The 16768-nt window shown below is 40.8% G+C and overlaps 1 protein-coding gene across 2 annotated transcripts in view; it reads left to right on the top strand.

The window, feature by feature from the left end:
- Positions 1-16768, top strand: part of LOC140714034 (E3 ubiquitin-protein ligase ARIH1) — a 113446-nt gene that overhangs the window by 89721 nt on the left and 6957 nt on the right. For both annotated transcript variants that reach the window (XM_073024693.1, XM_073024692.1), the window contains 7 exons: positions 4342-4408; positions 4730-4836; positions 4950-4992; positions 6378-6449; positions 9506-9636; positions 10298-10355; positions 12696-12956. In XM_073024693.1, the coding sequence (XP_072880794.1) occupies positions 4342-4408; positions 4730-4836; positions 4950-4992; positions 6378-6449; positions 9506-9636; positions 10298-10355; positions 12696-12956 (739 nt within the window). The remainder of the gene's footprint in view (positions 1-4341; positions 4409-4729; positions 4837-4949; positions 4993-6377; positions 6450-9505; positions 9637-10297; positions 10356-12695; positions 12957-16768) is intronic.

Genomic DNA, 16768 nt, shown 5'->3' with positions numbered 1-16768 from the left:
CAGTGTGCTCGAGACTCTGGCCAACAAGACGGCAGTGGCACTGCAACACACGGAGGATGCCCTCACCCGAACGGCAGCAGAACTGACAGCTGTCAGGATGGTCGCCCTGCAGAACCGAATGGCAGTGGACTACCTACTCGCTGCTGATGGTGAAACGTGTGCAGTGGTTGGTAAGGAATGATGTACCTTTCTCCCTGATGAGTCCAGCAACATCACTCACTTGGCTGCTCACATTCGGGACTTGGTGGCTAAAATTCAAAAATCAAGGGACCAGCTCCTCCAGCACAACACCTGATGGGGCAATTGGTGGTCGTTTGGGTCCCTAGAGGGGTAGTGGGCAACTGTCATTCACTGGTCCATCGCACTCATTCTTGTAATCATAGCCATTTTTATACTATGTTGTGCATGCCAGCTGATTGAGTGTCTCTGCATTTACATAGCTGCTTAAAAATGGTTATTTCTGGTATATCGATACAATGCTCCTCAGACAGGATGAAGAGGTCAATACTCCCCAATGCCATTAGGCTTTACAATTCTACCGCCAGGACTTAAGAACTTTTTAAAAGCTATTATTAATGCTTTTTGAGATAGTGATTTAGATGCATATCATATTTTTACTGAGTTAAGTATTGTATGTAATTAGTTTTGCTACAACAAGTGTATGGGACATTGGAAAAAAAGTTGAATTTCCCCATGGGGATGAATAAAGTATCTATCTATCTATCTATCTATCTATCTATGTGACATTTTCACCCTCTTATGTGTGTTGGCTATGTGGTGCGTCTTCCGAGGGGTGGAGTGTATCCAGAGATACCGGCCACGTGACAGACGCACTGCCACCTGGCTGGTCGGAGGACACACCACACGCCAATCAACATTTGGTCCCTCCCAACTAATCAATGCACACCTAAATTATTGGTCACCTTAATTAGATTATCTCGCCCAGCCCCATGCTGCAAAAGGTGAGACATGTGCCTGGCTCGGTCTCTCTTACCACCTCATTGAAGGTAAGTGCATTGATTTATGTTTGGGAAGGTTTATCGTTTGTCCTGGTAAGGGAGCCACAGCTATCCAAGGTCAAGGGGGATAGCTGTCGTAGTGCTTTTCCCTTGTTCTTTATATATCCAGCCCAAGATCTTAAGGCACAAACTAACAGAGATGGGAGTAGACTCTCACATGGTGGATTGGATAGTGGACTACTTGACAGATAGACCTCAGTATGTGCGGTTGGGAGACTGTAGGTCTGACACAGTGGTCAGCAGCACAGGAGCGCCGCAGGGAACCGTACTCTCTCCGGTCCTGTTCACCCTGTACACATCAGACTTCCAATATAACTCGGAGTCCTGCCATGTGCAGAAGTTCACTGATGACACGGCCATAGTGGGGTGTGTCAGGAATGGACAGGAGGAGGAGTATAGGAAACTGATACAGGACTTTGTGATATGGTGCAACTCAAACTACCTGCGTCTCAATATCACCAAGACCAAGGAGATGGTGGTGGACTTTAGGAGATCTAGGCCTCATATGGAGCCAGTGATCATTAATGGAGAATGTGTGGAGCAGGTTAAGACCTACAAGTATCTGGGAGTACAGTTAGACGAGAAGCTAGACTGGACTGCCAACACAGATGCCTTGTGCAGGAAGGCACAGAGTCGACTGTACTTCCTTAGAAGGTTGGCGTCATTCAATGTCTGTAGTGAGATGCTGAAGATGTTCTATAGGTCAGTTGTGGAGAGCGCCCTCTTCTTTGTGGTGGCGTGTTGGGGAGGAAGCATTAAGAAGAGGGACGCCTCACGTCTTAATAAGCTGGTAAGGAAGGCGGGCTCTGTCGTGGGCAAAGTACTGGAGAGTTTAACATCGGTAGCTGAGCGAAGGGCGCTGAGTAGGCTACGGTCAATTATGGAAAACTCTGAACATCCTCTACATAGCACCATCCAGAGACAGAGAAGCAGTTTCAGCGACAGGTTACTATCGATGCAATGCTCCTCAGACAGGATGAAGAGGTCAATACTCCCCAATGCCATTAGGCTTTACAATTCAACCGCCAGGACTTAAGAACTTTTTAAAAGCTATTATTAATGCTTTTTGAGATAGTGATTTAGATGCATATCATATTTTTTACTGAGTTAAGTATTGTATGTAATTAGTTTTGCTACAACAAGTGTATGGGACATTGGAAAAAAAAGTTGAATTTCCCCATGGGGATGAATAAAGTATCTATCTATCTATCTATCATATGTACCCTGTCCCCACACTGCTTTCTGTGTATTGTACAGCTGACCCGACCTTCCCCACACGTGTTAACCCTAAGCGTTTTTTGTTAGAATATTGTAGTTGCTTGTGTTGACCCGACTTCCCCTTGTAAATAAATTCCTTATTATTAAAACTGTGTGTGTCCAGGCCTCTACTGTTGAGACTCAAAGAACCAGTTATTTTCCATCACAACGTTAGTAGAACACCTGTGTGAATGGGACCATTAACCAAGTGGTTTGGTTTTAGATTGTTGGGTTGCTTCATTTGCCCATATATTAGCTGCTTTTCCATTTGTGTGGGCTATGATTACATGTTCCTGGAATGGCAAGCATTCTGTACATTTTGCCTAATGTTTTGTACATGAGCGTCAGACATAGTCAGCTGTCCCCTGCTGACTATTAGATGAAACTGTGGTTTTAAATTATGTTTATGTGGTGGGTGACGATTTAAAGACTGGGATAAACCAGACACTTTATGCATTCTCTGCCAAGCTACGAGGAGTGAAATTTTGCTGATATATTGGAGAGATGTGCATAAACCATATTTTGTTGGTTATTCAATAGAGTCTTTGATCAGAACAATGCTAAGAGTGTTTTATATAGTTATAAGTTTGACACACTGTAAGTGCATGCTTTGTTCCTCATCCATGCCTGCCACTTCCCACACTGTCTTTGATCACCTTAGTTTGACAGCTTCTCTTTAGTAGTTCTGCTGGCTAAATTGATTTAATGTATACAAATCTTTGCTCCAGTTTCACAAACTGAGGGTGGGCAGGAGTTTTGATAATTTATAATTTCATAGTACTTGGTTGGCAGCTAATCTAAAAATAATTTCATTTTACTGCTTTGCAAAGTTCATGCTGATGACCGTGCTTGATCATGTATTGAATATTGCAGCACTATGTCTCAGTTCAAGTGAAAGTCTACAAATTTGTTTTTTGTTTGGAAAGCTATGAGCAGATTTTAAAAATAATAAACCCAAATTTAATTTAATTTAAGTGCATCTCCCTCATACTCCATCTACTTGGAACTTCCATCCTTTACCTTCTAATCTACTGGGAGCCTCATTTTAATATCAAACCAGCAACATTAAAATGGCTGCCTTCTCACAGATAATATAAAATTTAATATTTGGGGAACTGGTATTCATCAGGGCTTTGGTGGTTAGTGATAAAGGCCGGGAATCTAGCATGACATCTATCCAGAAAAAGCTTTGCACTGTATAGAATTGAATGCAAAGTATCACACTTCAGTGGCAGTTTAATTGCATGTTTTAATAACTGCACATTTAAAAACTTCTGAACCTGTAAGATGTGTGGAAGCTCATCTCTTGTTTTCTAGCATCTTGTATATTCACACAAGTTAGACCATAAGACCATAAAATATAGGAGCAGAGTAAGGCCATTTTGCCCATCAAGTCTGCCCCGTCATTCCATCATGGCTGATCCACTTTACTTCTCAGCCACAATCTCCTACTTTCTCCCCGTATTACTTCATGCCCTAATCAATTCAACCTCTGCCTTAAATGTACGTAATGACTTGGCCTCCGTAGCTGCTTGTGGCAAAGAATTCCACAGATACACCACTCTCTGGCTAAAGAAATTTCTCATCATCTCTGTTCTAAAAGGACCCCTCTATTCTGGTCTTAGACTCTCCCACCATAGGAAACATCCTCTCCACATCCACACTATCAAATTATTTCACCATTCGATGGGTTTCAATGAGGCCATCTCGCACTCTTCAGAATTCAAGTGAATACAGGCCCAGAGTCATTAAACACTCTTCACATGACAAGCCATTCAATTCTGGAATCATTTTCATACTCTCAATACTCCAAGTGAGGCCTCACCAGTGCTTTATAAAGTTTCAACATTAAATGCTTGCTTTTTAGCTATGCAGTTATTAAAACACGTAACTAAACTGGCAGTAAGTACGATGCTTGCCATTCAGTTCTAGCATCATCAGTATCAAAGTGGCAGGAAATGAGCACCATTACTGTGTGTGGGTGGGTTGTTTCTTGTGAAAAGACTCCTTTTATTCCTGTCAGATGTCAGTCTAAAGGAAATGTGCTTCCATTTATTTTCTCCAGGCGTTTGATCACAGATTCCAAAGTCAAGTTGAAGTACCAGCATTTAATAACTAACAGTTTTGTAGAGGTATGACTTTCTCTCTTTAGAATTACCATTGTGCAGCAAGTAGAAATTAAAATAATTTAACACTGGTTGGTGGTGTAGTAATTCAAAGTATTTTAAATATGTTTAGTTTGTTTTAGATTCTGCTGCATGCTGATGATAGGTGGAGCCTTGCAGGATTTAACCCAGTTTGTTAATACGTGTGCCGCAAGATATAACTAATGTCAGAAAGTCATTAACTAATTTCTGGTCGCGACTGGTACCTAAACCTTTTTATGCCACCTAGCTGCAATTCCATTTTTAAAAACAGATTGAGACACTAACAGCTGTGGTTTTCCATCGCAGTGCAATCGACTGTTAAAGTGGTGTCCTGCCCCTGACTGTCACCACGTTATTAAAGTTCAGTATCCTGATGCAAAGCCAGTTCGTTGTAAATGTGGGCGGCAGTTCTGGTAAGTGTGCACAGCACTATGGATTTCTATCTAAGTATTCTCTTGGTTATTGGGCTGCTTTGAGTATCTGAAATGTAGTCTGTCATAAAGTAAGCTTGTTTCTTAATTTACAGCTTCAACTGTGCTGAGAATTGGCATGATCCTGTTAAATGCAAGGTGAGAGACAGTCTCCTGTATGTACTTAGAGTACTATTTTCACATTGGTAATGTGACAGTGTTCCTGTGCAAGTTCAATTTGTTTTTAAATTGCAATAGGTGAAGTGAAACTTCAATGCCTTTCCCTTGTGTGTACAGAAAAGAAGATGGTGTACTGAGGAAGCCATTGAAGCAGACAGACTGGTTTTAGAGTGCAGCTAGATTTTTTTTTGTAAAAGATTGGACAGGGTGGTGGTGGTAGTATTGGCAGTGGTGAGGAGTGGTTGATTTGAAGAGGGAATTTATTGGATATGAATAATGGACATTGTTCCTTTCTGTCTGCACTAACTAGGGACAACACAGTAGCGTAGTGGTTAGCACTTCGTTTTACAGCACTGGTGACCACTAATTAGGGTTCAATTTCTGCTGCTGCCTGTAAGAAGTTCATACATTCTCCTTGTGATCGTGTGGGTTATCTCTGAGTCCTTCAGTTTCTTCCCACATTCCAAAGATGCTTGCTTAGGGTTATTAAGTCATCGACATGCTATGTTGGTGCTAGAAGTGTGCAGTGACATGTGTGTGGCCCAGCACAATTCTCACTGATCTGACTTGATGCTAATGATGCATTTCACCGTATGTTTTGATGTACATGTGACAAGGCTAATCTAATCTAGATTTGAGAAGATGATGGTATATGAATCATCCACAGTTGTTTTAGGGGGGGGGAGAAAATCAGTGGACCAGAGCTTGTTGCCTTTCCTTGCTGGTAGAATATGATGGACCAAAATTGTCTTGTTGAAGGAGCAACCATCACTACATCATTTTTGGCTTATGTTGCAGTGCAGAAATAAGACTTTTGTATGCAATATGAGACCCAAAATGAGGTCTGAGAATCAGGTCTGAAAATATGAGATGCTAGAAATGTGCAGCAGGTTGGGCAGCTCCTGTAGAGAGAGGAGCAGGGTATTTCAGTAGAATAGGACTTCTGTTGATTTAAGTAAACTCTTATAGCATTGTAGGATAAGGATGGTAAGATAAAACTTACTGAAATGTGACAGGAACACCTCATTTTGTCAGTAGTAGTGTGATACTTTGGGGGCTACCTGAAAAGTTTTGCACTGAGCTGTGGAGCTACAGGAAGGGACTATACCAAAGCACAACCTAGCGCAAACAGCAAGTCACTTAGATTGAGAAATGATGTTTGGGAAAACGAGGATTGGTGTGTATGAATTCTCCTTTTAAAAAAATTTGAACAGTATGCTTTGCAAATAATTTTAAATTGTCAATATTTTGGAAGGTACTGATCTTCACAATATCGTAACCATTTTCAAAGTATCTTTTTGCACAGTGAATGTATATAGGTGAACACAATGTGCTAATAACGTGTCCTGCTGTCTTCCTTCTAGTGGTTGAAGAAATGGATTAAAAAGTGTGACGATGACAGTGAAACTTCCAATTGGATTGCAGCAAATACCAAGGTAGACTAGTGACCTCCAGAGACCATCAGTGAGAAGTAGTGCTTTGAATTGCCCCTTGTACGGTAGGAAGGCTGATGCAGGGAATATCAGTCTGTGAGGGATTGCAGATTCACCTTCTCTCAGTGTCCAGAATTGTCAGGAACTGCATGCTTTTAGGAAAAGTTCCAGATTAAACTGGAACTTCTCATGGGGATCTCATTGAAACCGCTTGAATATTCAAAGGCCTACAAAGAGTGGATGTGGAGAGTATTTCCTGTAGTAGAGAACCAGGACCAGAGGGTACAGCCTTAGAATAGCAGGATGTCCCTTTAGAACAAAGATGAGCTTGAATTTCTTTAGCCAGAGTGTAGTGAATCTGGAATTCATTTCCATAGACAGCTGTAGAGGCCAAATCTTGGGTATATTTAAAGCGGAGGTTGATAGGTTCTTGATTAGTATGGCTGTCAAGGGTTACAGAGAGAAGAAAGAAGATGGGATTAAGAAGGATAATAAATCAGTTGTGATGAAATGGTGGAGCAGATTTGATGGGTTGAATAGCCTAATTCTACTCCTATGTCTTATGTCCTCAATGATGTAGAATGTGAATATGTTAAACAATCTGCGTGTTTGACTCTGCCCTCTGATAGTTTGTATCTCTGCAGTACCTGTTTGTATGAAAGCGTGAGATAGACCAAGAGTGGAACTGGGTGCTCTTGGCATACTGTGCCCACATCCCATGACAGGGGGGAAATGTTTAACAATGAGAGATGAGTGGGCTCTATATTTACTGCTCTCCAGATTCCCTTACATAAACATGCTATAGTAGCAAGGATCAAGTATCAATGTAAATTTAGTATATTCTTTGTGCCACAGTCCGAGATGACTACACATAGCTTGCAGTAAAAGCTTGGATATTTTTTATTCGCTGTACCCGTTGTGAGAAATTCTTACCATCTCACATGATAATGGGATGCTGATGATCATTTAATCCCAATTTAAACAATCATAAGTAGATATTATGACACAGGAGTGAACTATTGAACCAATAGGACTTTAGAGGTGTTTATCCCCCAGAAACAGTGATCATCTATGTGCTGTCCTATTCTCTGACTCTTTCAAGCCAGCTCTGGCTTAACTTGTTCTTAAATACTTTCTCAGGGAAGACATTGTTTTAAAGAATAATCCTTGTAACTTTTTCCATAGCTTTTAATATTTAAAATCCCTTTTGTTTATAGCCCTTTAAGTCATCAAATCATTCTAAGTCATTCTGTTTCTCTTATCAATTCATAATGATAAATATTCTCACCAAATACACAAAATCTTCACACTTCAAATGCATGCTGTTCTAATCTTTTTCTCACCATCCTCTTTCTGTAACTCGTTATTCATCCATTATAGCACATATAAAATCTTCTAGCAAACAATGATCTCTCAGGCTGCATCTTCCACATCTTCAATGTATTCTTAATTTTGTTTTTGAAACTGTTGGAGCCTGTGACTTACAGTCTCTAGTTCAATCGAATGAGCTAACACTCTGGCCCAGAAAAAAACTTCAGGAGCGAAGCACAAATATGAGCTACCACGAGGAGAAGCTCAGATGAGGTGAGGGGCCATGATTGACTACATTTGCTGATTAAAGCATCAAGGAAGATTGAAACATTGAGGCAAATGAGGAGAGCGAGGATCGTTCTCCTCCTAGGAGCTGCTGGGTTCAAGCAGTTGCTCTCTGTGAAGCTCTTGGAGATGTCATCAAAATTCTGAGATTTATGGATTGAACTATAGTTCATATTGGGCTTCTTTCAGTTCTGTGTTTTTCATGTTCTTACCTGCCCTTTCTTGTTGCTGATTGGTAGTCTGGTAGTCTGGGGGTTTGGGATTTGATGCTCTTGTTGTTGGGGGGGGGGTGCGGGTTGGAGGGTTTGGTAATTTCAAGTTTTCTGTTTTTCTTTCATGTGGGGAGGTGAGGCATTGATGTCTTATAGCTATGGCTTTTCTGTACTTCATGTCTATCTGGAGAGAACAAATCTCAGTTGTATTTTGCATGTGTGCATTGATAATAAAATGAACCTTTGAAATGCTGGAAGGAAAACAAGGTGATAGGTGAGGACAAGGGGCCTTGGGAGAAAAAGAAAGGGGAGGGGAAATTTCACTCAGTAGTTAAGACTGTCACTTTTTAAAAGTTTACATTTGCTGTGTTAACCATCCCTTTGTGTGGAGGGTATTATCTGTACTGGTATCTAATAGGCTAGCACAGAAAGGAACTGCAGCTCAATTTAATAATTTTGAGAAAATTCAATAAATGTGTTTGAGAGTTTCAAACTGACTGTAAATGGCTTGCCTTAACTAAGATATCCAGAAGTGAGAATTCAATCTCAAGAGTGTTTGTAATAAATAAATGATCCAGATATCTAAACGGTCATTCCAGTTATGGTGTTGCTTTTGAAGTCTTGAGATTGAATCTCCAAGTCCAACCTCTTCCACGTCCCCCAGTCTCTCATCATTCAAGGTAAATTACAACTCCCTTTGGCCAGGTTGTACTTGACCAACCTGCCCCTAATATTCACCTCCCACCCCCCCACTTGTGATTTCTCCACAACTAAACCTTTACAGTTCTGTGGGTCTAATCAAGCTTAGGCTTCATTGTGCACCTCTCTTGAACCAATGAATTATGCATGAAGTTTGATGTGCAGGGCAGGCTTGTGATGCTCTCAGCCCTTTCCAATCAGCTAGATTTAGAATATTTCAAGGCAATTTTTAAATAATAATGAAAAATAGTGGCAGAGCCAGTTTTTTTCCAAGAGATGTAGGACCCATACATCTACATCACACCATGTTTTGTTTGCATAGCAACATGCAATACAAAAAGTTCTTTGAAATAAAGTATTAACAGGAAAATATCTAGAGTGTGTCTAATGACTATCAACTGTCATTAACTCTGGAAGTGATTTCTCTATATAGATTGCTAATTCATTGGGCTTGGTAGGTGGTTGATTAGTCAGCACAATACAACATTAGTGCAGGCTTCTAGTTCTTTGAATTTTTACCGTTTGCTAACGGTGCTTCTAACATCTCAACAGGAATGCCCGAAATGTCATGTGACCATTGAAAAGGATGGTGGATGTAATCACATGGTTTGTCGCAATCAGAATTGTAAAGCAGAATTCTGTTGGGTCTGCCTTGGTCCTTGGGAGCCACACGGATCTGCCTGGTTAGTACGTTGCTTTGCTCTTGTAAAGGCTTAAGGATTTATTGACATTTTAATTGTTGGCACGGTACACTAGATGCTGCTCTCCCTCTGTCCCCAAGGGATGTCCTTTTAGAATAGAGATGAGGATTTTTTTTTAGCCAGAGGGTGGTGAATCTGTGGAATTCATTGCCACGTTGGCTGTGGAAGCCAAGTCATTGAGTATATTAAAGCAGAGGTTGATGGGTTATTAATTAGTAGGGGTGTCAAAGGTTACAGGGAGAAGGCAGGAGAATGGGGTTGAGAGGGATAATAAATCCTCCAAGATGGAATGGCAGAGCAGACTTGATGGGCAAGTGGTCTAATTCTGCTCCTTTGTCTTATGATTGCCTGTTTTGAAATTCTGTTGGTTTTCAGCATTTGAGCATAGCTTGACACCCAACTAGTTTTCGTTGAAGTGGTGTCTGTCCTCCAATGGAACATGACAGCTGAATATTACGGTTTGTGTCAAGTACACCATGTGCAGGAGGAGAATTACAGCTTATTAACATGGATGAAGGGAAACAGTGACATTTCAAATAGGGGGAATGATCTTAACTAGCTTAGAAAGCAAAAGTTTAGCATTTGTATGTGTGTTCAGTGATAAACCTGAAATGTAATTAAGTTGGTCCCTCTCTGCTTTTAGGTATAACTGCAATCGCTATAATGAAGATGATGCAAAGGCGGCAAGAGATGCCCAGGAGGTAAACGGAGCATGGGTCATGGGCAACTACGTAAAACCTTAAGCTGTGCAGTCGTGGAGAAGTAGTTCTCAATGAAGCTTATTCCTTCAAACATTGAATCTTCTCTGCACCTGTCCAGGGCAGTCTTGTTCCTCTTACAGTGTGTCAACCACAACTGTACACAGTGCTCCAGCCAATCTTTTATAAAGTTGTATTCTAACAGCCTTGCTCTTTGATACTCCAGCAAAGAAAAACAAGCATGATGCTGCCACCTTCAGGGAGCCTTGGATTTGTATACTAAGGTCCCTTTGTATCTCAGTATACAAGTCCTTCCGAAGTACATCCCCTCATGTTTATCAGGATTAAATTCCATCTTCTATTTGCCTATTTTAGCAACTATTCAATGTCATCCAGTAGTCCATGACCATCTTCCTTGTTATCAACAGCACCAATCTTTGTGTCGTCTGTAAACCTGCTTATCATTCTACATTCCTATCCAATTTAATGGATCTAACAAACTGTAAAGGTACCAGCACTGATTGCTGTGGTGCATCGCTGTTGACAGGTTTCCAATCACAAGAACACCTTCCTTCATCACCATATTGCCTTCTATGAACAAGCCAATTGTGGGTCCGATTTGTTTTGAAGTAGTAAATGCTGACCACAGAGAGGTCGCCCTACATTACATGCTTGTTAGAGAAGGAACTGTGGCCAAGCCACTCAGCTCTTCATGTAGTGCCAAGCATTCAAGGCATTTGTATTTCTAACTATGTGTCATCCAGCCCCAACTTTGACAGATTCTACTTGCTCTAGATATTATTGAGTTATTTCTCAATGTGGATATTGGTCAGGTTGACAGTGTCCGTCAGTTTACTTGCAGTAGATCATCCTTAAATGTTTAAATATCTGACTGTCTCCTATCCATGGCTTTCTGATCTACCATGGCCATTTCAGCTGAGCCAATCTTTTGCTGTTCATAGATTTGTCTTGGCAATCAAACTGATGCATTTGATTTAACATGAAGTTGGAAGTCTATACTTTGAGGAATGTACACAAATATTAGAACATGCAACATTACAGCACAGCACAGGCCCCTTCAGCCTACAATGTTATGCCAACCTTTTAACCTACTGCACGATCAACATTTCCCTCTCAAATAGCCCTCCGTTTTTTTCTTTTATCCATGTGCCTGTCTGAGTCTCTTAAATGTCCCTAATGCACTTGCCTCTACCCCTACCCCAAGCAGTGCATTCCATGCACCCACCACTCTGTTTATAAAAAAAACAACTACCTCTGACATCTCTCTTCCACACCCCCACTATATTTTCCCTTTGCCCTCTCATATTAGCCATTTCCATGTGGAAAAACGTGCCTGTCCACTCTATCTATGCTGCTTATACATACACCTCTATGAATTCACCTCTCATACTCTTTCACTAGCTCGCTCAACTTCTCCTCATAAGACATCCCCTCTAATCCAGGTAGCATCCTGCTAAATCTTCTCTGCACCGTCTCTAAAGCTTCCACGTGCTTCCTATAGTGAGACCAGAGCTCAACACAATACTCCAAGTCTGGCCTAACCAGAATTTTATAAGTTGGATAATATTTTCAGTCCTGTCATTAAAAACTAAATTCATGTCAAAATTATCTTGTTGGGAGCTTCTCACATGTGCCTGAATTCTGACATTATAAGCCTCAAACCTCACCTTTGCAGCAAATGTTATTTGTAAAAATTGTAATGGCTTTTTAAAGAGAGGAAAAGGGTTTCCACTCCTACTACATAATGTCTAATGTAGAAGAGGAAATGCTGGTAATACTCAGCATGTCAGACTGCATGCTTGAAAAGAAACAGCTAACGCTTCAGGTCAAAGAGCTTGCAGCACTGAGAGGTTAACTCTATTTGTCTTCCCATGAGTGAGGCCTGCCTGACCAGCTGAGTGTTTTCAGAATTTTCTGATATTATTTCTGATCTTCAGCATCTGCGGTTTTTCAAATGTCTATTTCAGCTGTGAAGCTTGAGGCAGTATTGGATGGTACCTGACGAAATAGCATGCCCATTTCATTTTATCACCTAACTCTTATTTCTGTTAAAATACTTAAGCTTTTTTTTTGTAAGTAGTTTTTTATTGATTCTACTGTGTTTCTTTGTTTTACAGTGAATGTTTGTAAGAAAGTGAATCTCAGGATAGTATATAGTGACGTGTACTTTGATAATAAATTTACTTTGAACTTTCTATTTAATTATCTGACTGAGAGTAGAAACATGCAGTACAGAAATGCAGTCTGGTTTTCTTGACCAGCAATGATTGAAGATCATCTTTCCTAGTAACTGAGTTTCTCTCCTGTATGTTTGTGTGACAGCGCTCGCGAGCAGCTCTCCAGCGATATCTCTTCTACTGCAACCGCTACATGAATCACATGCAGAGCCTGCGGTTCGAGCATAAGCTCTACGCTCAAGTCAAGCAGAAGATGGAAGAAATGCAACAGCACAACATGTCTTGGATTGAGGTGCAATTCCTGAAAAAAGCCGTGGATGTCCTCTGTCAGTGTCGTGCCACACTAATGTACACTTACGTCTTTGCTTTCTACCTCAGAAAGAACAACCAGTCCATTATCTTTGAGGTATGCCCTATTTCCACAAAGGGATTCGCATTGCTTTTTATTATTGTCACATTAACCAATATCCAGTGAAAAAACTATGCTAGCCAGACAGATTATTCCCAAGATACATCCATCAAGGTAGTAAAAAAGGGAAAAGCAATAACAATGCATAATATGATGATACACTTGGAGACAGTGGAGATATGAGGACAATGACATGGTAGGTTGAAAAATCTAGAGTTCATCTTTATTGTACAAGAGATCTGATCAAGAGTTACTACAGTGAGATAGAAGCTGATGTGTTTTTTAAAGTTTTTGTATCTTAAGGTCAATGGAAAGTGGGGAGGGATGGGGGTCAAGAGAGAGAACGACTGGATGAGAGGAGTCTTCAATTTTGTTGCCTGCTTTGTTGCCAAGCATGAGGCATGGCCATTCAGATAGAGGGGAAGCTGGCCTGTGTTCACAGCTCTCTTCAATTTGAGGTCTTGGGCAGAGCAGCTGCCACACCAACCAGTGCATTCTGATAGGATGGTTTCTGGGGTACAGCTGTGAAAATTGGTGTGGATTGTTGGGAATGTGCTGAGTTTCCTTAGGCTTCTGAGGAAATAGAGATTTTGGTTGCTTTCCTGACTTGGTTTGAGGCTGTTAATACAAATCCATGAATAAACGTTACTTTTTCTGAGTAGAAAATTGGATGCAATTAACAATTTCTGGGTCATCTTGGCTATTTTAAAGTTAATATTGTGTGAGAACCTGGATTCCTAATTCCTAACAGCAATCAGAACTATATATATCTTCTAGTTCCTCAAACAATTCATTGAACAATGATACTGTGCCAACAAATCTTCTAAGGAATAAAGACAGTTGTAAACATCCATGTTACCATATCACAAAGCCATTACTTTTAAGCACCATCTTTTCTTGCCTCTAATCCTGCTCCAACCCCCCAATTGGTTTTCAGTTTTTGAACAATCTTTGTCACTGCTGCTGCCAAGTGGCCACAAAATTGTTTTCCAATTTGGTTGTACAGTATTCTAAAGGGGAGGGTGACAGATGGAAGTTGTGCACATTGGTACCAACGACATAGGTGGGAAAAGAGATGAAGTCCTGAACAGAAAATATAGGGAGTTGGGTAGAAACCTGAAAAGCAGGATCTTAAAGGGTAGTAATCTCTGGATTACTGCATCTGCCATGTGCCAGTGAGGATAAGAATAGGGTAATTTAGCAGATGGATACGTGGCTGTGAAATTGGTGTAGTGGGAGATGGAGAGTGTGTTTCAGATTTCTGTATCATTGGGATCTCATCTAAGGAAGGTATGACCTACACTTGAACCCAAGGGGCACCAATATCCTTGTGGGCAGGTTTGGCAGAGCTGTTGAGGAGGATTTAAACTAATTTGGCAGGAGGAAAGGAGCTGGAATGATATAGCCAAGGATGTGGGAGTTGGAATTACATGTAGATGCAATGTGTAGTGAGATTGTGAGGAAAGACAGATGGGCAAAATTGTAGTCAGTGGGATGAGTTGATGAAGGGTAATATGGGGGCAAAATAAAAGGAGAGATGAATACAAGACTGAAGGTAAAAGTTAGATCACTTTGTAGTGCAGTTTTGCAGATACAATGTGGGCATCATTAAGTCATGGCTGAAAGAAGATCATAGTTGAGAGTTTAACATCCAAGGATACACATTATATTGAAGGGACAGGCAGGTAGGCAGAGGTGGTGGGATGGATCTGTTTTTAAAAAAAGTGAAATTAAATCCTTAGAAAGAGATGACATAGCATTAGAAGATGTAGAATCCTTGTGGGTAGATTTAAGAAATTGCAAGGGTAAAAAGACCCTTATATATAGGCCTCTGAACGGTATCCAGGATGTGAGCTATAAATTAAAACAGGAGATAGAAAGGGCATGTAAAAAGGGCAGTGTTATAATCATGGGGGATTTCAATATACTGGTAGATTGGGAAAATCAGGTTGGTGCTGGATCCCAATAGAGGGAACTTGTTAGAATGCCTAGGAGAACTATTTAGAGCAAGTTGTGATTGGGCCTAATTGGGGAAAAGACAATTCTGGATTAGATGTTGTGTAGTGGATCAGATTTGATTAGGGAGCTTAGTGTAAAGGAACCCTTACATAACCCTTAGTGATCATAATATGATAGAATGCATCCTGCAGTTTGATAGTGTAGTTGCTATTATTAAGGAGAGAATGTGTTTGGGAAGCTGAAAGGTTTGAAGGTAGATGAGTCATCTGGACCAGCTGAACTACATCCAAGGGTTTTAAAAGAGATTGTACAGACATTTGTAGTCATCTTTCAAGAATCACTGGATTCTGGAATGGTTCCATAGAACTGGAAAACTAAAGGTCACTCAACTCTGAGTGTGTGAGAAGAGAGTGAGACAGAAGAAAGGTAATTATAGGGCTGACTTCTAAGATGTTGGATTCCATTATTAAGGATGAGGTTTTGGGGTACTTAGAGGCACACTTTAAATGCACCAAAATCAGCATGGTTTCCTTAAGGGAAATCATGCCTAATAAATCTGTTGGAATTCTTTCAGGAAATAACGGGCAGGATAGGCAAAGGAGAGTCAGTGTTTACTTAGATTTCTAGAAGGCTTTTTGAAAAGGTTCTGGGAATTAAAGGGTTGATACATGAGGAGCATTTTGTGGCTTTGGGCTTGTACTCGCTGGAGTTTAGAAGAATGAGGGTGGATCTCATTGAAATGTATGGAATAACAGAAAGGCTAAATAGAGTGGATGTGGAGAGGATGATTCCTATAGAGGGGGAGTCTCAGACCAAAAGGCACAACCTCAGAACAGAGGGACATCCATTTAGAACAGATAGAACATAGAATAGTACAGCACATTACAGGCCCTTTGGCCCACAATGTTGTGCCAACCTTCAAACCCTGCCTCCCATATAACCCCCCCACCTTAAATTCCTCCATATACCTGTCTAGTAGTCTCTTAAACTTCACTAGTGTATCTGCCTCCACCACTGACTCAGGCAGTGCATTCCACGCACCAACCACTCTCTGAGTGATAAACCTTCCTCTAATATCCCCCTTGAACTTCCCTCCCCTTACCTTAAAGCCATGTCCTCTTGAACTGAGCAGTGGTGCCCAGAGGAAGGGGTGCTGGCTGTCCACTCTATCTATTCCTCTTAATATCTTGTATGAATTCCTTTAGCATGGAGTCTAAAATTCATTGCCACAGATGGCTGTGGAGGCCATGTCATCAGGTATATTTAAAGTGGAAGTTAATAGATTATTGATTAGGAAGTGTAACGGAAGTTATGGGGAGAAGACGGGAGAATGGTGTTGAAAGGGATTATAAATCAGCCGTGATCAAATGGCAGGGAAGACTTGATGGGTTGAATGGCCTAATTTGCTCCTTTGTCTAATGGTCTTTCTTGAATTTTGTAATTCTGCAACCTCTTGCTAAAAGATTGCCATTGGCATGGCATTCTCTCCCCTTAATACATCAATACAATCTCCCATGGACCATTTCTAGTACTAGTTGACATGATCGATCAGTCCTTTATCATTCTCTCTAAATAGCCTGAAGGCACTGCACTTCTATTCTGAAACTCCACCCAAGGTGAGAAGAGGAAGGTTGTCTGTTGTCCCAGACTCAGTAGCACAGAGGATCCTGGACGACGTACTGATGGCAAAAATAAACACAAGGGCAAAAATTGCCTGTTAACCATTCACAGCATTTCCTGATGCAGAAATTGTTCTCTCCCTTTTCCGGGCCATTTAACGTATTTTTGCAGTAACACAGATCTCTCAGTGGTTCTGGGGTCTTAATAAAGAATGTTGGCTTGTAATGTTG

Source organism: Hemitrygon akajei, chromosome 21, assembly GCF_048418815.1.
Source record: "Hemitrygon akajei chromosome 21, sHemAka1.3, whole genome shotgun sequence".
In the NCBI taxonomy this organism is placed as follows: Eukaryota; Metazoa; Chordata; class Chondrichthyes; order Myliobatiformes; family Dasyatidae; genus Hemitrygon; species Hemitrygon akajei.
This window is presented reverse-complemented; position numbering and strand designations above follow the sequence as displayed.